The 24047-nt window shown below is 46.9% G+C and overlaps 1 protein-coding gene across 2 annotated transcripts in view; it reads right to left on the bottom strand.

Moving 5' to 3' along the window:
• WWC3 (WWC family member 3) overlaps positions 1-24047 on the bottom strand; it is a 107788-nt gene that overhangs the window by 8044 nt on the left and 75697 nt on the right. For both annotated transcript variants that reach the window (XM_018044719.1, XM_018044720.1), the window contains exons 9-18: positions 19147-19389; positions 18084-18173; positions 16751-17316; positions 10744-10864; positions 9906-9980; positions 9027-9113; positions 7851-8043; positions 6575-6736; positions 5480-5631; positions 3962-4127 (exon numbers count right to left, since the gene is read on the bottom strand). In XM_018044719.1, coding sequence (XP_017900208.1) covers positions 3962-4127; positions 5480-5631; positions 6575-6736; positions 7851-8043; positions 9027-9113; positions 9906-9980; positions 10744-10864; positions 16751-17316; positions 18084-18173; positions 19147-19389 — 1855 coding nt within the window. The remainder of the gene's footprint in view (positions 1-3961; positions 4128-5479; positions 5632-6574; positions 6737-7850; positions 8044-9026; positions 9114-9905; positions 9981-10743; positions 10865-16750; positions 17317-18083; positions 18174-19146; positions 19390-24047) is intronic.

Raw genomic sequence — 24047 nt, 5'->3', positions numbered from 1 at the left:
TTCATACACCCTGTATCTGGTCCAAGATCAAGTCCTGTTGGCTCTGTGTTCAAGATTAAGCATGTTGTGACCTCTTGTCATTGACTCTCCATCTGGGTCACCATCATGTTCTGCCTGCTCAGTGCAGGAGGCTTCTCACCTGGCTCCCTGATTCCACACCTCCCTCTTCCGTTCAAATACTTCTCAACCCAGTGCCAGAGACATCCTGATAAAATTGAAGTAGGACCCTGTGATTCCACTCCTAGGTGTATACCCTAAAGACATGAAAACAGGTGTTCAAATACTTGCGCACAAATGGATTCACAGCAGCCTTAGTCAAACAGCTGAAAGGTGGAAGGAGTCTAAACCTCCATGGATGGATGAGTAGATAAACAAAATGCTCTGTACTCACACAAGGGATGAGAAGGAGGGAAGTGCTGACAGGCGATGACAGTGTGCTGGGCCTTGAATACATCAGGCTGAGTGAAGGAAGCCAGTCACAAGATGCCATATATTGTATGATGCCATTCATTCATTCATTCATTCATTTTTACTCAAGTATAACTGGCTTACATTGTTGTATTAGCTTCAGGTGCTCAAGATAGTGATTCCATATTTTTACACATTACAAAATTATCGCCATGATAAGTCTAGTTACCATCTGCCAAGTTACAGTTGATACAGTATTACTGACCATATGATTTCCTTATTTTATAATCTCCCTTATTTCCCTCATCCCTGCACCTCCCCCTCATCCTCCACCCTGGCAACCACCAGTTTATGCTCTGTATCTATGAATCTGTTGCTGTTTTGTTATGGTTGTTCATTTGTTCGGTTTTTTTAGATGCCACATATAAGTGGCCCATAGAAGGGGAAAAAGTGGAAGCAGTGACATATTTTATATTCTTGGGCTCCAAAATCACTGCGGATGGTGACTGCAGACATGAAATTAAAAGACACTTGCTCCTTGGAAGAAAAGCTACAACAAACCTAGACAATGTATTGAAAAGCAGAGACATCACTTTGCCGACAAAGGTCCATATAGTCAAAGCTATGGTTTTCTAGCAGTCATGTACACAAGTGAGAGCTGGACCATAAAGAAGGCTGAGTCCTGAAGAACTGATGCCTTCAAACTGTGGTGCTGGAGAAGACTCTTGAGAGTCCCTTGGACTCCAAGGAGATGCAACCAGTCAGTTCTAAAGAAAATCAACCCTGAATATTCATTGGAAGGACTGATGCTGAAGCTGAAGCTCCAATACTTTGGCTACCTGATGTGAAGAGGTGATTCACTGGAAAAGAACTTGATGCTGGGAAAGACTGAGGCAGGAGGAGAAGGGGACGACAGAGGATGAGGTGGTTGGATGGCATCACTGACGTGATGGACATGAGTTTGAGCAAGCTCCGGGAGTTGGTGATGGACAGGGAAGCCTGCTGTGCTGCAGTCCATGGGGTTGCAAAGAGTGGGACACGACTTAGTGACTGAACAAGTGAAATCATGCAGTATATGTCTGTGTCTCTCTGACTGCTCCATTTAGCATGATAATCTCTAGGTCCATCTGTGCTATTGCAAATGACAAGATTCCCTTCTTCTTTACGGCTAGTATTTAATTTCACACACACACCACATTTTCTTTATCCATTTATTGATGGACATTTAGGTTGTTTCTGTATCTTGGTTATTATAAATCATCCTGCAATAAACATATGAGTGCATGTATCTTTTCTATTAGCATTTTTGTTTTCTTCAGCAAAATATCCAGAAGTAAAATGGCTAGGTCTATGGTAGTTCTATTTTTAATTTTTTGAAGAATCTCCATACTGTTTTCCACAGTGTTCGCATCAACTTTATATTCCCACCAACAATGCACAACGGTTCCTTTTTCTACATCCTCTCCAACGTTTATCTGCTGTCTTTTAGATGACAGTCCTTCTGACAGGTACATGGTGATATCTCATTGTGGTTCTGATTTACATTTTCCTAATGATTAGTGATGTTGGGCATCTTTTCATATGTCTGTTGGCCATTTGAATGTCTTCCCTGGAAAAATGTCAATTCAAGTCCTCTGCCCAGGTTTTAATCAGGTTTGTTGTGTTTTTGATGTTGTCTTGAGTTCTTTGTGTATTTTGGATATTAACCCCTTGTCAGCTATAATGTTTGCAACTATCTTCTCCCATTTAGTAGGCTGTCTGTTTTCCTGATAGGCTCCTTCACTTGGCAAAAGTTTTTAGTTTGATAAAGTCTCATTTGTTTATTGTTTTTTTTTATTTATTTTGCCTGAGGAGAGAAATCCTAAAATATAATGCATTGCTAAGATTAAAGTCCAAGAGCATACTACCTATGTTTTCCTCTAGGAATTTTATAGTTTCAGACCTTACATTTAAGTCTTTAATCCATTTAAAAATGGAATGAGAAAGTAGTCCATTTTCCCCAACACCATTTACTGAAGAGGCTGTCTTTTCTCCAGTGTATCTTCTTGCTTCCTTCCTCATAGATTAGTTAACCATATAAGCGTGGGTTTATTTCTGGGCTTTCTAATCTGTTCCATTCATCTATGTGTATTTTTTTGTGCCAGTACCATACTGTTTTGCTTTCTATAGCTTTGTAGTATAGTTTGAAATCAGAGAACATGGTACCTCCAGCTCTATTCTTCTTTCTCATGGTTTGTAAAAAGCATAAAATTTACATTTTTAGTGCACAGCTCAGTAGTATTAAATGTATTTATATTGTTGTGAAAGAGACCTCCAGAACTTTTTCATCTTCCCAGACTGAACTCTGCCACCATTAAACAACTATTTCCCCATCTCTAGCCCATGGTAACCACCATTCTACTTCGTGTCTCTGTGAATTTAATTACTAAATTTAGGAATCTCATATAAGTACAATCATACAGGACTCATTCTTTTGTGACTGGCTCATTTCACTCAGCACAATGTCTTCGAGTTGCATTCATGTGGTAGCATGTGACATGACTACCTTCCTTTTTAAAGGTAATATTCCATTGTACACATAGGTCACATTTTCCTTATCCATTCATCTCCGGATGGACATGTAGGTTGCTTCCACCTCCTGGCTACTGTGAATAATACTACTATGAATGTGGATGTACGTGTATCTCTTGGAGACTTTCTTTCAACTCTTTAGGATGTATATCCAGAAGTGGAATTGCTGGATCAGATGATAATTCTATCTTTAATTTTCTGAGGAACCTCTACACTGTTTTCTATAGTGGCTGCACCATTTTAGAGTCCTGATCTTTGTAGATACCAATTTACACTTCTAAATGTACCCCTTTCTAAAATGAGAAATCTTTCTAAAAATGCAAGCCCTGCTTCCCTATCGTTTCATCCTTCAGTAGCCCTTTTGACTACCTCCACTGCTGCTGAGTTGTACTGATTTACCCTGCCTGTTGCTTACAGGGCAGGACTTGCCATTTGTTTCTTTGCTGCTGCATCTGCAATGCCTAGCAGCTATCAGGAGCACAGGCTGACAGAGAACGCAAATGTGGTTGAAGAACTAGTGACTGAGGAATCCAGGTGAAGGGGTTAGAAGTATCTATTGTACTATTCTAGCAACTTCTCTATAGATTCAAAATGCTTCACAATGAAAAGTTGTGGGAGGAAGAGACACTAAGCAAGCCACTCCCCTGACTTGGCATCTCCTCCTGAGGCACTGTTCTTAATGTCACAAATGGAAAATAACTACAAGTGTCCAAAACCTTAGGGACCCATGAAATATCCCAAGCCACACGTGACCCTGAAGATGGGAATGGATCATCATCAGACGGCTCATGAATGAGTAAAAATCCAACCTTTTTAGTTTAAAGAAGACAAATGTTTCCATCGTACTTGTTGTTTACAGATGCAAGGGCATTTGCTTGGCTTCCCTCATGTGGGGTACACACTCCCCACTCCAGGGCAGTGCCTGGTACTGTCAGGCAAAATATTAGGGGGTCCATCATACCCCTTGACCTTTTCTACTTACCTTAAGAGCTGGGGGCTGAAGTTTCTCGGGGCTGTAAGGATCTGCCTGGCCAGCAAACGTGTGTCCATGGATAGAGTCAACACCAACACAGCAGGGCTCTGGGTGCGGGGGGCTGGTCTGGGCACAGCTGCTACAGCCACTGTCTACCGAGTCTGCCTGCCAACTCCTGCAGGTGGACATAGCAAAAGCCCCCAAAACGTTCATCAAGGACTGAGTTCACTGCCGTACTTAGAGCACTGTAGCAGAGACGCTCAATATTTGCTTCTGATGACTGAAGATGGGCACTTTTCTCATAAAGTGAAAGGCATTTAGGTTCTCTAGGGAAGAGAGTGAGTGCTATGAGGCCTTTCATCTAGAGGGTCTGTCTATCTGTCTCGCCCAATTGCAGTCGCTGAAGATGCCAGGACCCTGAGACCACCTCTCTGAGTCCTCTCATCTTCCTGCCCATCCCTGAGCCCACCCCTCTCCCATGCACTTTCCCTCCCAAAAATAAACTCCTTTTGAAAATAAACCCTGAGAAAGCTATTAGGAAAAAGTAGCAAGCTTTGGAAACATGATGCTCTTTATGGAAAAATGTGGAAGTAAAGCAATAAGAAAGTGCCCCTGGAAAGGATTTGCCAGAAAGCAATACACTGATGGTGCCACTCCTCTGAGTGATTCCTCTACTGCAGACACATCTGCCCTAGTCGAGCATTTGCCCACAGGCAGCTCTGGGTAAGACATAAAGGGGCATCGCATGATTCTATTTACATGAAATGCCCAGAACAAGCAAATCCTTGGAGACGGCATGGAGATGGGCAGTGGCCAGGGGCTGAGAGGACTGTTAATGGGAATGGGGTTTCCTTTTGGCAGGATGAAAATGCTCTAAACTTGCCTGTGGCTTTGGGGGCATAATTGTGTGCCTGTATTAAAATCCACCAAACTGTGTGTACTTAAAGGGGTGACTGTATGGTAGGGAGATTGAAATGTGAAAGTCAAAGTCACATAGTCATGTCTGACTCTTTAGAGACCCTATGGACTGTAGCCCACCAGGCTCCTCTGTCCATGAGGATTCTTCAAGCAAGAATACTGGAATGGGTAGCCATTCTCTTCTCCAGGGAATCTTCCTGACCTAGGGAATGAACCTGGGTCCCTTGCATTGCTGGCAGATTCTTTACTGTCTGAGTCACCAGGGAAACCCTGGTAGGGAGATTGTATACCAATAAAGCAGTTAATAAAGAAAAAAAAAACAGAATTTTAAAGATCTATCATATCCAATCTTGGCAGAGGGAACCCTCAACAGTCCCCCAACTTTAAGAAAATTTAGGAATAGGAGGAAAGGTGAAAAGCCTGTGCCTACAGCTGGAGTCAAAGTATGGCCTTCATGAAGACAACCATATGACCCCCTCATGAGAATTCCGACTTCTGCACAAAGGTATCCAAGAGTCGCCCAGCACATTCTACAGAAACTAACACTGTAGCTGCTTTACTCCAGGAAGGTGAGCTGCGTCTTTCTCAGGGGCTGCCGGCCACACTCACCTCTCAGACACGGCCTCGGCCTGCTCCTCCTTGCGCTCCATCTCCAGGATCTCCTCCTCCGTGTACTCCAGCTTCACACGCTCCTCGGCCAGCTCTCTCTCTACTGCCTGCAGCTGTGCTGTGGTTCTCGCCAGCAGCACCGTCACTGCATCCTGCAGGACCAAAGGGATGACACTGAGAAGCAACTAAGGCCAGCAGTGTGTGGTGGCAAAAAGGAAAGCCTGGGGGAGCACCCTCCTGCCCTGGCCGGCTGGCAGCCATCCAGTGGCCATCCCCGGCTGCCCTCCAGTAGGAAGCAGCTCAGCCCTGGTTGACACAAAGTCAGTTAACTTGGCCTTTTTAGGGAGCTCTGAAGATTCAAATTTTAAAGCAACCGACGCATCACTTATGATCAAGAACACACTGCATTAAAAAAAACATTATCCTGAACAGCCACATGCATCACTATGTGCGGAGCTGCTCAATGGGTGAGTCAGCAGGGTCTTCTCTGAAACAAACGTGTGTATGCTAAGTCACTTGAGTTGTGTCCGACTCTTTGTGACCCCATGGACTATAGCCCGTCAGGCTTCTCTGTCCATGGGATTCTCCAGGCAAGAGTACTAGAGTGGGTTGCCATTTCCTTCTCCAGGGGATCTTCCCAACCCAGAGACTGAATCCACATTTCTTGCATTGCAGAAGAATGCTTTACCGCCAAACCATCGGGGAAGCCCAAGCATCACTATAGTCCATTTTAACTACTTCTCTTGAAACCCTACTTCTTCATAGCCACTGTGTTCTAAAACCACTTCTATTCCTATCACCACAAACTCTGTTATTAAAGTGCTAGTCCCTCAGTCATGTACAACTCTTTGTGACTTCATGGACTGGAGAGCCCGCCAGGCTCCTGTGTCTGCGGGATTCTCCAGGCAAGAATACTGGAGTGGGCTGGCATGCTCTCCTCTAGGGGAGCTTCCTGACGCAGGGACTGAACTCAGGTCTCCTGCATTGCTGGCAGATTCTTTACTGTCTGAGCCACCAGGGAAGTCCATGTTTACACAGCTGTTTCTTAGAAACAATGTCCCCAGGAAGAGCCTGTCTCAAAGCTGGGCCACCTACTGTCTTCCTGCAAGCAGCCAGTGTCAGGTCCTGGGTGGCACAGTCTCCTGGCCGCTCCTCCTCCCGCCGGGGCAGCTCTGGGCCAGTGAACACCTGGACTGAGTACCATCGCAGCTGCATCTCGCTCGAATCATAATCGGTCAGGTTAATCTGAGCAATGCCCTGCAAGGTGTTTAAGGAAAAAAAAAAGCACAACAGGTCCTGAATGACCACATCTTAACAACCAACGAGCACCAAACAAAGTCACCCTTTAATGTTAACCACAAAGGCCACACAATCTTTCACTGCTATTCAAAGGCTGCATGCATGCATGCTTTGTCACTTCAGTTGTGTCCGACCCTTTGTGACCCTATGGACTGTAGCCCTCCAGGTTCCTCTGTCCATGGGAGTTTTCAGGCAAGAATACTGGAGTGGGTTGTCATTTCCTTCTCCAAGGGATCTTTCTGACCCAGGTATCGAAGTCATGTTTCTTTAAGTCTCCTGCATTAGCAGGCAGATTCTTTACCATTAGCGCCACCAGGGAAGCCTAAAAAGGCTGCAGTGAAATGAAAGTCATCACAAAAGATCTAATGGGGGCAGCTCCTTGCTTGCAGGTTCAGCTTGATCAGAAAGTGCTAGGAGGGGAAGTAGGGCCGAAAACGGACAACATGAAGTGGTGGGTCATTTAGAAGAGCTGGTGATTCTCACAGGAATTTTTGAAAAAAGGTTGGTGAAATTCTTCTCTAATTCTGACACTGATGGAGTGGGACTAAGGGGGAAAATTCCAACCTTGGGAAGAAAGCAGCCTGGTTTCCAAGCCCCACCCTGGCTGCCTAGGTAAAGATGGATAGTTGACTCACCCAGTTCCAAGGATACCAGATAAAACAGTGTGCATCTGGGTGAACTGTCATTTCAAATAAACAGCAGATTAAAAAAAAAAATCAATTCTGTCTCAAATATTTCATGGGACATACTTATACTAAAAGGGATCCATAGTTCATTTGAAATTCAAATGTAACTGACCATCCTATAGTTCTGTCTGCCAAGTTTATCAGACCTATTTATTAGTTCCTGTGACTGAAGATGGGGATACTGCAGAAGTGGTTACGCAGATGTTTTACAAGTATTCGTTGAGATAATATACAAGTACAAAACACTTGACAAGATAAGGGGTTTTATCACCCCTTTGTCTCCTCCCTGCGACAGAGTTCCTTTGACAGCAGCACAATTCATCAGCGTCCCATTGGGGACTTAGGCAGGCGGGGAGGGAGGGGGCGGGGGCAGGGAGGGGCCGTACCAGCAGTTCCTCCTGCAGTTGCGGGTTCACGGAGCACACGTATAACTGAAGAGACTTCAACGTCACCATGCTTGAATGCACAGGGATTCTGAACACTTCATTAAATACCAGGGGGGCTTGCAATTCCAGAGCCTTCGAGCAGTAAGTGTTTGGCGTGCTGGAGTCAAGCGGGGGCAGATAGACACGGATGTGTCTGCAACCGAGAGAGGGAGGAAAAAAGCAGATGGAGGCAGCATTTACTGACACAGCTGCAAGGGACACGCGTGGACTACAGAAGCGTGCAGATATGCCACCTTGTTTCACTGCCCATACGCAGAGTTTTACTCTTTTGGAGAAGATTCTTTTTGTCAACTAAGAATAAGGTCAAAGAACTTGCATGCCCCTAGAGATCAGGGGGAGCAAACCCACTCAAAGGGAAGATTTCCAGGTCAGTGGTTAGGACTTGAGAGGGACTCAAATGAATATTCTGCTTTCACCATCTTTGTGGGAAAAAATCTGGCCGGATCTCTCCACGGCCCCTTGGCTCCCTCTCCAAGCTCTGCCTGCCACACCAGGCTGTGCTCCCTGCCCTGTTCACCCCCGGCACGGAAGCCAGCACCCAGGAGACGCTCAAGAACCAGTGGATGCCACAAACCCTCAGCCACCCCAAAACCAGGCTGCTTCCAAGGGCTTTGCGAGGCCAGTCTGTGAAGATGACTCATGGGAGGGGAGGGTGTCGTCTGGCCTGAACGCCCATCACAGAGGGGGCTCACCCACCTGGCTAAGTGGGACTCCCCCTCCCACCCTTCAGGCACCCATCTTCCCGCTGGGGACAACTCAAATTCCCTTCTCCCAGTTCAGGCACCTCATCTGGTCTCAAGAGACGAGTGTGGCCGTGTCACCACCAAGCCTTGTGACCAGGAGAGACATCTTAAGCTCAAAGGCTACCGATGAAGGGCACACAGCCCTTTCTCATCATGGCCACACACATAACCAGACTGGCTCCATGAATGCCACCTGCTTCCAATAATAAACCAGCCTCTTCTTAAAACTTACAATCTTTTATATTTCAGACAGACATGCCCTGGTGTTTTATTCTGAATTCAGGTTCTAAAATAGTCTTTCCCCCTGCCCAAACGGCCAAGCAGCACAGGTTAGCCAGCGGTGTGGTGTGGAGGAGGGCCTGGGGAAGCTTACATTTTGCAGTCTTCCTTTACCATTAGCCCAGCAAAGTTCTTCAGTTGGAGCACGTTTACAAGGAGACACTCATTGGCCCTGTCAAGCCTGGAAAATAAAACACGAGTTCACAGACTGCAAACTCCCTGAGGTGGACAAATCCTTCTAGTGCAACTACCACAGTGGCCCTCACCCAACTCCCAGGAGACTGGTGTGAAGTCTGGGAACATTTCTTATTGTCACAGCAAGTGGAGGTGGAGGGGGCGGATACTGGATCTTGCTGCTGCTGAACACTCCAGAGTGCACAGGATGGCCCCCAACCAAGAACGACCCAGCTCCAAGGTCATGAGCGCCAACACTGAGAAACACTCAGCTAGGATGACATGAGTAAGCAAAAGAAAGCTGCTGGGATGTGAATATCCTGCCTTGCTCCTCTGAGAACTGCTAGTTATCGCCTCGATAGAAACTGTAACTAGGGGACTTTCCTGGTGGTCCAGTGGCTAAGACTCCATGCTCTCAATGCAGGAGGCTGGAGTTCGATCCCTGGTCAGGGAACTAGATTCCACATGCTGCAACCAAGAAGCTGCATGCCACAACTAAAGAACCTGCATACACAATGAAGACCTGTTGTAGTCAAATAAATAAATAAAAAATTTTTTTAAGAAAAGAAAGAAACTGTAACTATAATCTCAAACGCTCTGCACTGCAAAGCACCCAGCTCCCCAGGCTCCACAGGGTGACAGTCCCCAGCTGTGACTTGGTGTTGGGGGACAGCAATGGAACTGCTTACACAGGTCCCTTCATCCCTCCAGGCCTGTGGGTGGAGCTCTGAGTTGGTGGGCAGGCCCCAATCTACCCATCATCTTCACGATCCACAGGGAAAGAGTCTTCTATACTCACAGAAATCCAACATGGATCTGGGGCCCCTCGTTACTGCAAGCATCTCCACGAACAGGCTCGTCAGCATCCTCACTCCTGAACACAATCAGAAAAGGACCCATTACTCCAAGGGGATGTGGTTACTGTGGGCTCAGCAGAAACTCCTGCTAGGAGTGCTTCTTAGTGAGAGGGGCTTTGTTAAGTGAGGACTGAAATAAATGCTCTGAAGTGAATGAACGGGTACGGCAGGTCCCCAGGATCCATGACACCATCGCCCAGGGTGCCTGCCGACCAAGTGGTATTTTTGAGAAAATAACTGCATACCTCTGAAGACCACATGTGATGTTTAGGACAAAGTTCAAAACCATGTCCTTTAAAATGCTACACAATAAATGAGATGCGTACAGATACCCAAGGCAAAATAAATGACATCAAAGGTCTCAAACAAAATAAAGCCCAGAATCATTCTGCCCTTGCAAAGTGATTCCTTGAGCTGAGGAAAGTGGGAGGGATGGAGAAACATGGACATTCATTTCAAGTAGACATCCTTTCTAGAAAAAAACAGGTGTCTCTCGCACACTGATTCTCCTTTTCCAGCTCTACGGGGCTTGTGCCTTTCACTGCCCCCCGCCCAGGGCTGGAGAGAGAGCAGTTGTCCTAGAAACAGGGAGCCAGGCCAGACCCCAGACACCACCCGGGAGTAGAGGGGTTCCCTGGGAATGCTAAGAGTCCCCTCCTGGGTGGAGAGAAAGTAGAAGAGCTGCACCCCACAGACACACACAGTGTCAAGCCAGACACGTATGGGCAGGGCTGTCTTTTGGGAAGTCAGCCCAGGGAGGGGAGAAGGTCAGATTCTAACCTTTTGTTGGGAGGTTCAAACACGCCGCTGTCGCTGGCCAGCGAGTAATCAGACAGGCAGGTGGACATGTGGCATGGTCTCTGCTCCAGCCTCTGGGTGCTGTCTTCTCGAAGGGTCACTGCTGTAAGCAAGAGACATGGCAGGCTCAGGAAGTGACAGTGCAGGAGGCCAGGTCACAGCACAGACAAAAGCACAAAGCGGCAGAGACAGGCCAGCATGCGCACAGATGTGTGCTTAACTACACTCTGCTCGAGAACCTTCTGATAATGAAAACTGGAAGATACGGGCTTCCGGCTACTTCTTTAAAAGCTCTTTAAATGACCATAAATCTCCTTTCACCTCCTTAATGAGCACACAGGACAGAAGGTGGTGGGAAGGCCCTGGGCATGGTGGCACTCTGAGAGAGTGTCAGGGAGACAGATCACTCAGGCATGAAGGACAGCGAGTTCTCTGAGAGCTGGGAGGGTCAGTGTTTCCTCTTTGATGCTGCCTGGTAGCCTCCACGCTTCATACAAGAAATGTGGACTACACTGCTTTACAATTGGAAAACAGAATTTAAAAAAAAAAAATCATCCCTAACAAAACGTAGTGACTTTCAAGTCAGAGGATATACAGATGCAACCCAGACTCGGCCTTTGTCAATGTCTCCGTGGCCCTTTTTTCTCTCTGACTGCAGCATCCTCCTCAGCAGTCCTGGGGACACACTGGTTTCCAGAAGGTTCTCCTGGGATTAGACAGTCTTGTCACTGAGCATCTTTACTTTTGTCTCAGACCTACTTTAACCAAGAACCACTGACATTCTCCCCTTAACCATTTCATCAAGTCCTTCTACTCCTTCCCTCACAGCACCAAGTGCCCTCTGCTGACTGTGACAATGGACACAGGGGCCTCCACACTTTCAAGAGAGGTACATGTGGTTAGAACACAGGCTTAAACCATGAAGCCGCAACTGAACCTCACTCTGGCATCACGATGCCTCTTGTTAGTCACGCAGGTCCCTCTGGTCTCTCTACTTTTCTTCAGGCATCTAAGCTCTAGAAATTGAGATTTTAGATACCCGCGCATCCCTAAGTTGAGGGAATGTCTCAACAAAATTTCTCACAAAATTTCTCTCATTGTGATGAAGATGTACGAAGAGAGAAATGAAATGAAAGGCTTAATCCTCAGTGATCACAAGCTTAGTGCATTCCCTCAGTCCACCAATGACCAACTCTCTTTTCAACCAAATTATTCATTCACAGAACAATTAAACCCAAACACATTCAGTGGGGTGCAAAACAGATGGGGGTGTCTGTGGCTTGGTCTCACGATGTTAACTGCAGACAAAAGCTGACCTTCCAAAGGCGTGCAGCACCCATCTTAGGGGCCGCCAGCTCCGCCTCAGTCAGAGGCAAAAACTGACTCAGTCCCACGGTGGCTGGAGGTACCGACTCACACATCATAGATCACCAATCCCAAGTCCAGCTCTGCTCATCATCCCTGCCCCATGGAAGAAACCAAAGCCAAAAAAAAAAAAAAAAAAGAAACCAAAGCCCCCAGGGTCTGAACTACAGATGGAAGCCCTCAGGTTGCTGCATGGAACCCCAGAAAACACAACTGCTCACTACTTCCATTCCCAGTTCTATCACTTGGCCTTACACATCTTTAAGGAAGTAACACCATGCAACAATCCAGTCAAATTCCAGGCAACCCGGTAACGTGACTCTGACAAAATTTCTCTCATTGCGATGAAGATGGATGAAGAGAGAAAGGAAATGAAAGGCTTAATCCTCAGTGTTCACAAGCTTACTGCATTCATGGAACAACAGGATGCAGGAGTAGACAGAAGAAGGAAGTATGGTCATCTGTTGCCCTGGGTGAGAAAAAAGCACATGGCAGACCCCACACTACACACCCCAACTGTCTGCTCTCAGGCTTCAAGGCAACGATGGGACAGTGGGGAGCAGCCAATGAAGTAAGGAAGAAACAGTCTTCTTCACATTTATTTTTAAAGCCCCTGAACTTTTCATCATGAAACACAGACTGACAGACACTGAGACCTAAGGACAACAATACCATTTGACAAAAAGTAAGAAAGTGTAAGGAAAATCATACTGCGGGCAAAGCTGCCAGTTGACATACTAAAATAATGGAAGTATTAAAGTCTAGGGGGAAATGAAAGGAGGAAAGAAATACTCCAAGCTTTTAAGAAAGTTCTTACACGACTTTCACAGCCAGATGAATACCACTGAAACGACAATATAAGATAACTGTTGAGCTACTTTAAAGGACAGCTATGAGCTATGCCCTTCCTGACCACGCCTTGACCATCCTAAATACACTGATTCACTGAACAAAGATGTCACACAGCCTGACCAGCAAGGCAAAGGCAAGTCCAAGGTCACTTACAGTGAATGTTTCTGTTGCGCCGCATGAAAAAAGAGATAAAAAAGCAGAAAGTGAAAGCACTGTAGAAGTTAAGCCAACAATTTTAAACAAGATAAAGAATGTAATAAAAACATCAATAAACAGATGAATAAAGTAAAAATATTTATGGATTTATATTAGCAAATACCAGTGGGAATGAAAATAGGAATGGATTTCAAAATCATGACACATCTGACTTTTAAAATCTGGGGAAGATAAAACTGTAGTAAACATGTAAAAACTGCTGAAGATGACCATTTATTTTCCCCTTCCCCTGTCCCACCTTCAGTCTCCTCACACTGATTTAAAACACAATGGGTGACTGTGAACTTTGTATAACTAAAATTTTATCTTGCTCAAGGTTGCTTGAGTCAAACTTAAAACACATACTGTTATTAGACTGGAGACTGCAGGGAACCATAAATGAGGGGCGGGGTTAATATAATGAGTATTGAGATCCTCACCAACTTTATGAAGCTGTGATGACTCTAGGCTTGGGCACTCCCAAAGATCAAGAGAGGCCAGGAGTCATCCATTGTCCATGCCTCAAGCTGCTTACCCAACCCAGCCCTCATGGAGCACCCATCAGGACCCATTCATGGAGTCAAATACTTCTAGTTTGTAAGTGGTATTTGTAATTTGAGTGTGTGCTAAATTGCTTCAGTCATGTCTGGCTCTGTGTGACCCTATGGACTGTAGCCTGCCAGGCTCCTCTGTCCATGGGATTCTCCAGGCAAGAATACTGGAGTGGGTTGTCATGCCCTCCTCCAGGAGATCTTCCCGACCCCGGGATCGAACCCATGTCTCTAATCTCCTGCACTGGCAGGCGGGGTCTTTACCACTAGCTCCACCTGTGAAGTGCTTATAATTTAAGTAATTAATTTGTAATTTGAACAGTTCTACTCAGAGTGTCATATACGAGTACACCACCAGATGGCAGTATCTGACCATGCCAGAAGCAAAGCCCTCGGTCTAAAGAATTGTGAAGCATCATAACATCCATCACAAAGAGGAAAAGAAAAGGAAGTCAGGATGAGAAATTAAGTCGGCTCTTCTCTTTCCCACCCTATCTTTATCCTGGACCGAAAGGGATGTCTGGCCTTGTGTGGACTTTCTGCATACACAAACTGACACTCTTGTATCTCGACCTTTAAAGAAACGTTGGTATGGGTGTGTGGGTGTGTGTACTCAGTAGTGTCCAACTCTTTGGACACATGCAAACCCCATGGACTGCATTCCATCAGTCTCCTCTGTCCATGGAATTATCCAGTCAAGAATGCTGGAGGGAGTTGCCATTTCCTATTCCAGGGATCTTCCCAACCTAGGGATCACTGTGCCACCGGAAGTGGGCGGGGAACACAGAAAGTAAACTCAAGCAACAACAGACGCACAATTCAGTCCTTATTTTGTATTTTCTTTTTTGAATCACAGGAATAAACATGGCATACTGAACCTGTGATTATAATGAAGAACAAAGTGAATAAAGTTCCTCCGGACATGTGAATTATAAAAATGACATATATGGGGATATGAAAGGTGTGTTTGCAAACACAGAGGGGAAGACACTGAAATAAGAGATGCCAAAAAGCTCCACGACTGCCTAAGAATATACTAGATCTCTGGTTAAACACATAAATGTTACAAGAAACTAATATATATATATATATATATATATATATATATATATCAGTCCTGAATATTCATTGGGAGGACTGATGCTGAAGCTGAAGCTCCAGTACTTTGGCCACCTGATTTGAAGAACTGACTCATCTGTAAAGATCCTGAGGCTGGGAAATATTGAAGGTAGGAGAAGGAGACAACAGTGGATGAGATGGTTGGATGGCATCACCAACTCAATGGACATGAGTTTGAGCAGGCTCTGGGAGATGGTGATGGACAGGGAAGCCTGTTGTGCTGCAGTCTACAGGGTTGCAGAGTTGGACATGACTGAGCAGCTGAACTGAACTGAATAACCAGCACTGCTGTTGTTTAGTTGCTAAGTCGTGTCCAACTCTTTTGTGACCCCATAGACTGCAGTCTGTCAGGCTCCTCTGTCCATGAGATTTCCCAGGCAAGAATACTGGAATGGGTTGCTATTTCCTCTTCCAAGGGATCTTCCCGACCGAGGGATTGAACCCATGTCTCCTCCTTGGAAGGCAGATTGTTTACCGCTGAGCTATCAGGGAAGCCCAATAACCAACATGGTTATACATAAAGAACTGATGGGTAACAGAATGGTGGTGAGTGGAAGAGTTCACAAAGATCACCTCATTTAAGGGCAAGGAAGGTGAGACTTAGCCCCATTCAAAGATGCGCTTGAGGTTACACAGCTAATGAGTCAACAGGACAGGGAATAGGGGCTGGGTCTAAGCTGCTAGTTTGAAGCCATTTCCACTACCTTGGGTTTATACTCACGTTTTCTCTCTCTCCTTTGCTACTAAAACACGTAACAGTACAGAACCAGGGTTTCTCAGTCTTGTTACTACAGACACCTTGGCTGGATCATTCTTTGTAGTGGGGACCATGCTGTGGGCTGAAGGATGTTGAGCAGTGCCGCTGGTCTCCACCCACCAGATGACAGTAGTACCACCACCACCACCAGCCCCTCAGCTACAACAACTGAAAATGTCTTGAGACATAGCCAAGTACCTCTAGGGAGCAAAAACACCCCTGGTTGAGATCCACAGCGCTCTACAAATTATCTACTGTTTGCCTGAATGGAATGTCTGAAAACAGTTTGGCCGTGCAAATGGAAGTTAATCAAATGGGCGGAGGTTTTTTATCTTCTCCAAAAATGAAGTGGGTTCAAATCACTGGAGGTTGGCTCACAAAAGCACATGGGGTCAAGAGAGGGAGGACTGAAGCCCAGGTTCGGCTTTGTGCACCATCCATCAGCCAGAATACCCTCTGAAACAGCAGACTGGTTTTCCACGTGGGCTACATGTTGACAAGCTGAATTGACAGCAACTAGACAGATGAAATTCTCATGGCTACGTGTTTTTTGATCTGAACAGCATCAGAGAAATCGATTTGGTAGCAAGGACTGATGCTCACAGGTATGCCTTTTCACTTCCCCCATGATAGACAAGTACAAGAACAAAGGATAAAGAGTGAAGTTACAGGGCCAAAGGAAGATTCCTGGGGGGCTATAGGCGGACAGCCACCCCCGTGCTTTTCTGAGGCAGGCACGCACAGAAATGCTCCATCTGGGCACACTCCCTGGGAACTTCACTATGGCCCGAGTACTTCTTTATCAGGCTCCCAGTGTGGAGGAACAGGTAGTTCTTATCTTTATTTATAACAACTAACATTCTGAAAACTAGCAAAATACTGGGAAAGACTATGACAGTCTTTCCATGGAAACTTGTCAGTTTCCATGACATTTCAAGGACCAGGGACAAGACAAAAGCAAAAGCACGCAGGCAGAGTGGGCGTGTGGGCTTCTTCATCTGTCATCGAGGACCATCCATTGAGGGTCCTACTAAGCTGAGCACCCCTGAGGCCACAGCAGGGCAGCTGGCCTCCCTGCACATGGCTTCCTCAATGAGCTTGGATCCTCGCCTCCCAGCCCGGGGCACCCGTGGGACTCATCGGTAGATACCTGCAGCTGTGGGAGCAGTGGCCACTTGGGGTCCTCGCTCATGAGATCCTTCTCCGTCCCCGGGGCACCCATGCGGCGGCAGGGCCGCAGCGCCCGGCAGGTCTTCGTCTCCCAGGGCAGCAGCCTGAGCCCGCAGCCTGTCCAGGGCACCCAGGCCTGCCACCTCGAAGCCATCACTGAGCTGGGCCAGGGGCGAGTCTCGAGAGGCCGGGAGGAAGGGCGTGTCCAGGGGAGAGCTGGGAGGGGACAGCGAGGATAGGGAGGACCGCGAAGACAGGGAAGCCAGCGACTGTGGCGTGTCCAGGGAGCGCCTCGGCTTGTGCAGGCCCGGGGCTGCTGCGGTATCCGCCAGGCCCACATCCCGGCCCAGGGAGTCGAAGGGCACGAGGTCGAAGCGCAGGAGCGGGCCGCCCTCGGTGTCAGGCTTGTCGTACTGTGGGAGCCCGTAGATGTCGGTGAAACTGACGGAGCTCAGTGAGCCCCGGCTGGAAGCCAGAGAGCCCCGGCTGGAGGCCAGGGAGCCGCGGCTGCTCCCTGAGGACATGGTCAGGGTGCTGGCAGACAGGCTGAAAAGAGAAGAGCAGCCTGGAGCCCATGGCTGGAGCCCACTCGACCCCACCCAAGGCCAGCCTCTGGGAAGCTCCAGGAGCAAAACCCTGCCTCGTGCTCATCAACCTCACCTGTGAGCTGTTTAAGACACCCACTCTCCACCCTTGAGTTCGTGACTATTTCCTTTGTTTCTGTGCATGTCAGTAGAGAACACAGGTTAACATCCAGGACTCTTGCCCGAGTTTAAGTTCCAGCTCACACTCAAACTAGCTGAAGGTATTTTTTGGTCAAGGGCTTTTTGACCTTTCTGAGCCACCCACTTTCTTGGGTGGGGAGTGCTGTGATGAGAACAGTTCCCGCCTCAAGGCACTCTTAGGAGGGGAACTGAGAAAATAATACACAGAAAGCCCTTTACACCAATATAGTTAAGTACTTGAACTCCAGACCTATTACTGAGCATCCACATCTTAAAGATATTTGTGCCTTAAAGAAATAAAAATGTATGTGCGCATATATGTACATGAAAATATATGGTTTCTGATGCTGTGAGCTACAAAATCCTTGGGCAAATCTGAGTTATTCTGAAGTCCCACTTGGTGATCTCCTCCGTGTCCTTGGATCATATATGATACGAGCAGCTCCTCTTAAAAAATATCATGTATCCACTTTTCTGTCCTGTGTTTACAACCACTTCAGGTTCTTAGTTCTGGGAGAGAAAACCAAGCTAAAGGGCATTGTGAAGCTCATGACCACATCATTACAAGATGATAATCAAGCTACTCACCTTTGTAACTGGGACTGGAGATAGGACGTGAGGCGGGTGGCTTCTTCCAGCTGCATCAGGAGACAGTTTCTTTTTTCCTGAAGCAGAATCCTATAGGTATGAAAACAGTCCACTGGTGGATTTCAAAGATAGCAAGTATATTTCCTAACAAGAAATGCAACTATTAATTCCCCCGAACTGACTGAGGTTTGAATGACTAAATTCTAAAAAGCACATCCAGGTCATAAACACCAAGATAACAGAGATGTGTGTTGTGCTTGAAAATGTACCACCAGCCCCCTGAACAGCGCCTGATACACTGGGTGGGTAGGCAGATAGATAGATGGGTGAGTGGATGGATGGGCGGATGGATGGATGGATGAGTGGATAGATGGGTGGATAAAAGGATGGATAAATCAATGGGTGGGTAGCTGCATGGACTGATGGATACAGGGGTGGGAGGATGGCAGGCTGATAGATGGATGAGTGAACAGCAGTTTGGATGGACAACAGTAGATAAGAAGATGGGCATAAAGATGGGAGGATGGGTGTGAGTAGATGAACAGATAGATGGAGAGTAGACTAGAAGATGGATACAAATGCCCAACATGCCATAATCTACTGCAATTCCCTGGAACAAATCAGAGTCCCTCATTTTTAAGCCCTCTTCCAGGCAAAACCATATGAAATTCTAACATCCACAGAATTCAAAGATCAAGCCCAAAATAAAAAAGCCACTGCCCAAGTGTGGGAGGTAGTTTTCTACTTTTTCCTATGGGGTGGGTAAGGACAATGTCCTGAAAATACAGGGGCAGGGCACCCGGCACCTGCAGCGGGAGCAGGCAGGGTCTAAGTCATGGGTTCCCCGGTCTTCTTCCCTGCTCTATTCCCTTCTCGACCGTCTCCCACTTGTGAACAGGGACCAGGAGTCTTGGAGCCCTGAGCAGAGCTGGGACCCCTGGAGGACAGGCAGGTACATGCTCCTTCCACCTTCCACCAGGCAGTAGCTGCCGGAGGAATCAGTGACCATGTGCAGTCGTGCAATCTGGCTTTGCCAGCCGCTCCTCCGGCGCTACCTGCCCACCTTTCGGTGGCGCCCTGCATGGACGTGGCCCGGGCGCGCTGGATCTCCTCCTCCAGGCGCCGCCGCTCCTCCTCCAGTCTCATCACGTCCTCTGCCGGCCGCCTCTGCTGGATGATGAGCTGTAGCTCTTGAAGCAGGGCCTCCTTCTCCTTGACGAGCTGCAGCCGGTCCCTGTCAGCCTCAGCCAGGCCCGGCCACGACTCGCTCTCCAGCTGGGCCAGCTGCTGCTGGATGTTCGAGACTCTGCAGGAAAGGGACATGGGAAGATCCACGAACTTGATGAAACACACGTGTCTTCACACAGTCTCAGCACCGTCACGCAGATTCTAGAAACTCACGCTGACCAATAGCAGAATGACTGCACTGAGTCAACCTCACATGGCACAAATAAGGGATCTGGAGGTGAGGTGGAACGAACCTGATGTGGAAGCCCTTTGCATCATCTGCCTTGGCCTATGACATCTGGGATGACAGTAAGGATGTTTGTTGCAGGGCTTCCCAGGTGGCTCAGTGGTAAAGAATCACCTGCCATTACGGGAGACCGGGGTTTGATCCCTGGGTTGGGAAGATTCCCTGGAGAAGTGCATGGCAACCCGTTCCAGTATTTTTGCCTGAAGAGTCTCATGAACAGAGGAGCCTGGCGGGCTACAGTCCCTGGGGCCACAGAGCTGGACATGACTGAAGCAACTGAGCACACACGGATGTTTGTTTCAAAGAAGACCCCGATTCACCCACATGCCTGGTGTTGCTTCCTATATGTGCTGTTTTGGAACGAGACAGAGCCGGCTCATTTCTCTCCACACCCCCTCCCTTATCAGTAGCTGAACACCGTGCTAGACGCATGAGAGATGCTTCCAGCCGCCTGCCTTCTCTGTGCGCCTAGCTGCAGAGCCCACCTTGAGAAAACCCAGAAGAGAATCACAGCCCTCATGGGATCCTCAAGAGTGCCGGAGGCCTTGACCATGAAGGATATTCAAAATGCCTGGCAGAGAGCAGGTACTCAACCAAAGCTAAACACGTGAAATGGAGAATGAACACACCAGCAAGTATATGAAAGAATGGGAGTCAAGTCGCAGTGAGCCTGGATGTGATGCAGGGTACCCCTTAAGCTGCAGAAATACAGCTCTTGTCACCCCCACCCTGTGCACCCAAATGGCCCGCGGGCCCACTGGGCAGACAGACTAGTGTCCTGAAGTTGTGCTGAAGGCAGAGGAAGTGAAAGAGACATGGCCCGTGTTTTTAGAGATCCCTAAAAGCAGGAGCATGATATTTTAAGCCCTTTATGTTTATATGTGGCTCAAGATGGCGGTGGCTTCTGGGCAGAGAGAAGGATTTGCAGACCTGACCAGAAGCCAGCCGTGTGCCAGACAGAGGTTGGCACATGGGCCCAAAACTAAATCCAATGACTTCTCTGAGGTCACAGAGAGCTGTGAGGGTAGCGAAGTGGCAGGTGCACTCAGTCCTCTAGCCTCAAGACAGTGGTTCTCAAAGTGGGGTCCCTGAGTCAGCCTCAGTATCACCTGGGAGCTCGTTACAAATGCAAACTTCAGGTACCACCCCAGATCTGCTGAACACCATGCTCTGCAGATGGAGTGGGGCAACCCAGGTTTTGACGAGCCCTCCTAGGTGCTTCTTGCCAAATGTGACACCCACTGCTTTTCAGGCACCCCAGCCTGGTCTGGAGAATGCGAACTGTCCTTGAAGCTTAGGGCTTCCATCAGGCAGGGATAGGATGATCCTCTCTAAAATGAGAAAGGCACGAGTACTTCTGAGACCGTCCCATTTGGTGCTCAGGACACATATCATGAATCGAAGCTGGTGTCCTCGCTGGGTCCAAACTTCAGAATCCGTCTCAACACTGTGCTTCCTCGCAGATACTGACAGTCAACTGGCATTGGCCCATGTGTTAAGGGCTGTGGGATATCCCTGTACCAGTCTGAGCTGCTCCTGAACTAGACATGAGCATGAGATTAGTCAATCTGACAAAAGGATTGGCCAAGGCGCCTTCTTCAAGGGAAGAAGCTGAAGCTCCAACACTTTGGCCACCTGATGAGAAAAGCCAACTCATTGGAAAAGACCCTGATGCTGGGAAAGATTGAGGGCAGGAGGAGAAGGGGACCACAGACAGAGGGTGAGATAGTTGGATGGGGTCATTGATTCCATGGATGTGAGTTTGAACAAGCTCCAGGAGATGGTGAAGGACAGGGAAGCCTGGCGTGCTACAGTCCATGGGGTCACAAAGAGTCAGACATGGCTGAGCGACTGAACAACAACAACAACCTTCTTCAAGCACCAAACCAATTAGAAAATCCACAGTCATGAAAAGAAAAGCGTATACAAGTCATAGTTTAAATGTGCGCGTTCTACTCAAGCTCAATTCCCCAAGAAGGTAAAGAAAATAGCTGAATGTCAGTAGCTTTATTAGGCAAATTCTTTTCTAACATAAGACCAATTTCCTGCAAATGTGTTGGAAAATGGTGCCAAACCATGTCACTGAAAAAACTAATGACAGATGCAGCTCAACAGGGTTAGGAATCCAACTGAGCTTAAGCATCTACCTCTCTCTAATTAGTGTAATTAAAATTTATGGCAGTCATATAACTGAAGCCCAAGGAAGCACTCCAAGCAGACCCATAAATTAGCACCAAATCAGACATTAGACCCAGCAAAATTTTTGGAACATTCTACTGTAGATCAAGCCAAGTCAAAGGTAAGGAATAAATATAGAAGAGATGTACAAAGAGCAAATCCATTGGGTCCTCGTAATTTTTCATTTCAATGTATACAGGAAAGCCTATTTGAGCCCAAGTAAAGTTAGCAGTGTTACCTGGTCATATATAATAATAATTCTCATACTACAAGCGCACATATTTTTAAAAGCACTCCTTTTGAGTTTTCTGAAGTTAACATGTGAGGAGATCAAGATTCCATTTGCATTGGCCAGCTCCAGGTCAGCCACCACTGCACGGGGATTCAAGTTGCTGAGGGTGGGTGGAGATCCAATCCTAGATAATCCTGCTTTTTCCAGGAAAATCTCAAGTGACTCAGTCGTGTCCAACTCTTTGAGGCCCCATGGACGGTAGCCCACCAGACTCCTCTGTCCATGGGATTCTCCAGGCAAGAATACTGGAGTGGGTTGCCATTTCCTTCTCCAGGGGATCTTCCCAACACAGGGATAGAATCCATGTCTCCTGCATTACAGGCAGATTCTTTACCATCTGAGCCACCAGGGAAGCCCCCAAGTAATATCCACTATCAGAACAAAGAATAAAGAAAATACTGTAATACAAGAGGAAAGAGAAGCAAAGGGCAGATTTCCAAAGGTCTGCCCACTGTGAGCATAAAAGAAACAGTACAGTGACCAGGATTAAACAGTGTACTGTAACTTTCCAGAGCTCAAAAGAAAAAGCTGTATGCACATATGGTGAGGGGTGACTCCTGCAGCAGAAACAATTTGGGTGAAGCTGACTTAATGTAACCCACCTGGAAAGGTTGTTTGGGCTGTTCTGAGCACTAGATGAGCACACTGTGCTTAAGAACAAGGTTTATTGCTTTTTTTAAAAAAAGTAACTGAATTTCATAGCACTGCAAATCACTGCAGAGCTCCCTATGAATCTAGAGGAATACTGGCATATATTGTGTGTGTTAGTCGCTCAGTCATGTTTGACTCTTTGCAACCCCATGGGCTGTAGCCCACCAGGCTCCTCTGTCCATGGAACTCTCCAGGCAAGAACACTGGAGTGGGTTGCCCTTCCCTTCTCCAGGGGATAGTCCCGAACCAGGAATCAAACCCAGGTTTCCTGCATTGCAGGCAGATTCTTTACTGTCTGAGCCACAAGGGAAGCTGACTGGAATAGACTAGAAAGTGTAATTTCTTTCTCTAGATCCATAATCTGGAGTTAGACATTTGGGGGTCTGCTCTTAGCCAGGCTGAGAGAAGCATGTGTCTGTCTGTGTGTACCGGGAACCAAGAATGCTAGAATTCTTTCTTGCACAAGTGGTGTCTTGAACGTTTGCCACAGAAGAGGCATGATGGCTTTACCTTTAAAACAATAAGCCTTGTGTACCATGCTGCTGGTCCAGAAAAGAGCATCTGCAAGGCGGACCCTTCCTGTGTTAGGATTATTGGATCCAAGAGACCTTCTACCTCAGGCTAAATAACAAATGTACAGTTCTGATGTCCCTTCTATATCCACACCCAGTAGCTGATATGCAGTGCGAAATTGGAACCCCACTCTTGCAAACACCATCATTCCAATTCCAGAAAATAAAGGGAAAACCATTTCCAGAAAGGCTATTTCCTACCATATTCTCTCAGTGAAATGAAACATAAGGAAACAAAGTGAGGTCACAATTAAAATTTGCAAAAAAAGAAACTTTTCCAAGTTCCCCCCCCCCTTTTTTTTTGGCTGCACCATGTGGCTTGTGGGATCTTAATTCCCCAATCAGGGATTGAACACGGGACCATGGCAGTGAGAGCACATAACCCTAACTACTGGACTGCTAGGGAACTGCCCAAGTTCATTTTCAAAGAGAATCAAGATCAACTTGAAACTGGCGAGTGTTTGTTTTTTCCCTGAGAGTCAGCTGAATTTACTGATTTTTATTTTTGATAGGTAACCCCTTTTATAGCCTATATATATCCTCTCATAAATGTCTTTTAAAGGCTTTAAGACACACATCCCTGTGCACAGAATAGTCAAGAAATGAAAGCAAGTTCTCAGTCAAGCACTCCAGTCTCATGTTTATCATGTGATTTCTAAATTTCACCCCTTAAACAGGCCTAATGTAGACAGAAGTCAAATATGAATCATTTTCCCTTACTATTTTTGCCCAAACACCTTTTCTGTTACAACCTGGGCACCATTAAACCATGAATGGAAACCTGCATTTATGTGGCA

The sequence above is a fragment of the Capra hircus genome, unplaced genomic scaffold (genome assembly GCF_001704415.2).
Source record: "Capra hircus breed San Clemente unplaced genomic scaffold, ASM170441v1, whole genome shotgun sequence".
Taxonomy (NCBI): Eukaryota; Metazoa; Chordata; class Mammalia; order Artiodactyla; family Bovidae; genus Capra; species Capra hircus.
This window is presented reverse-complemented; position numbering and strand designations above follow the sequence as displayed.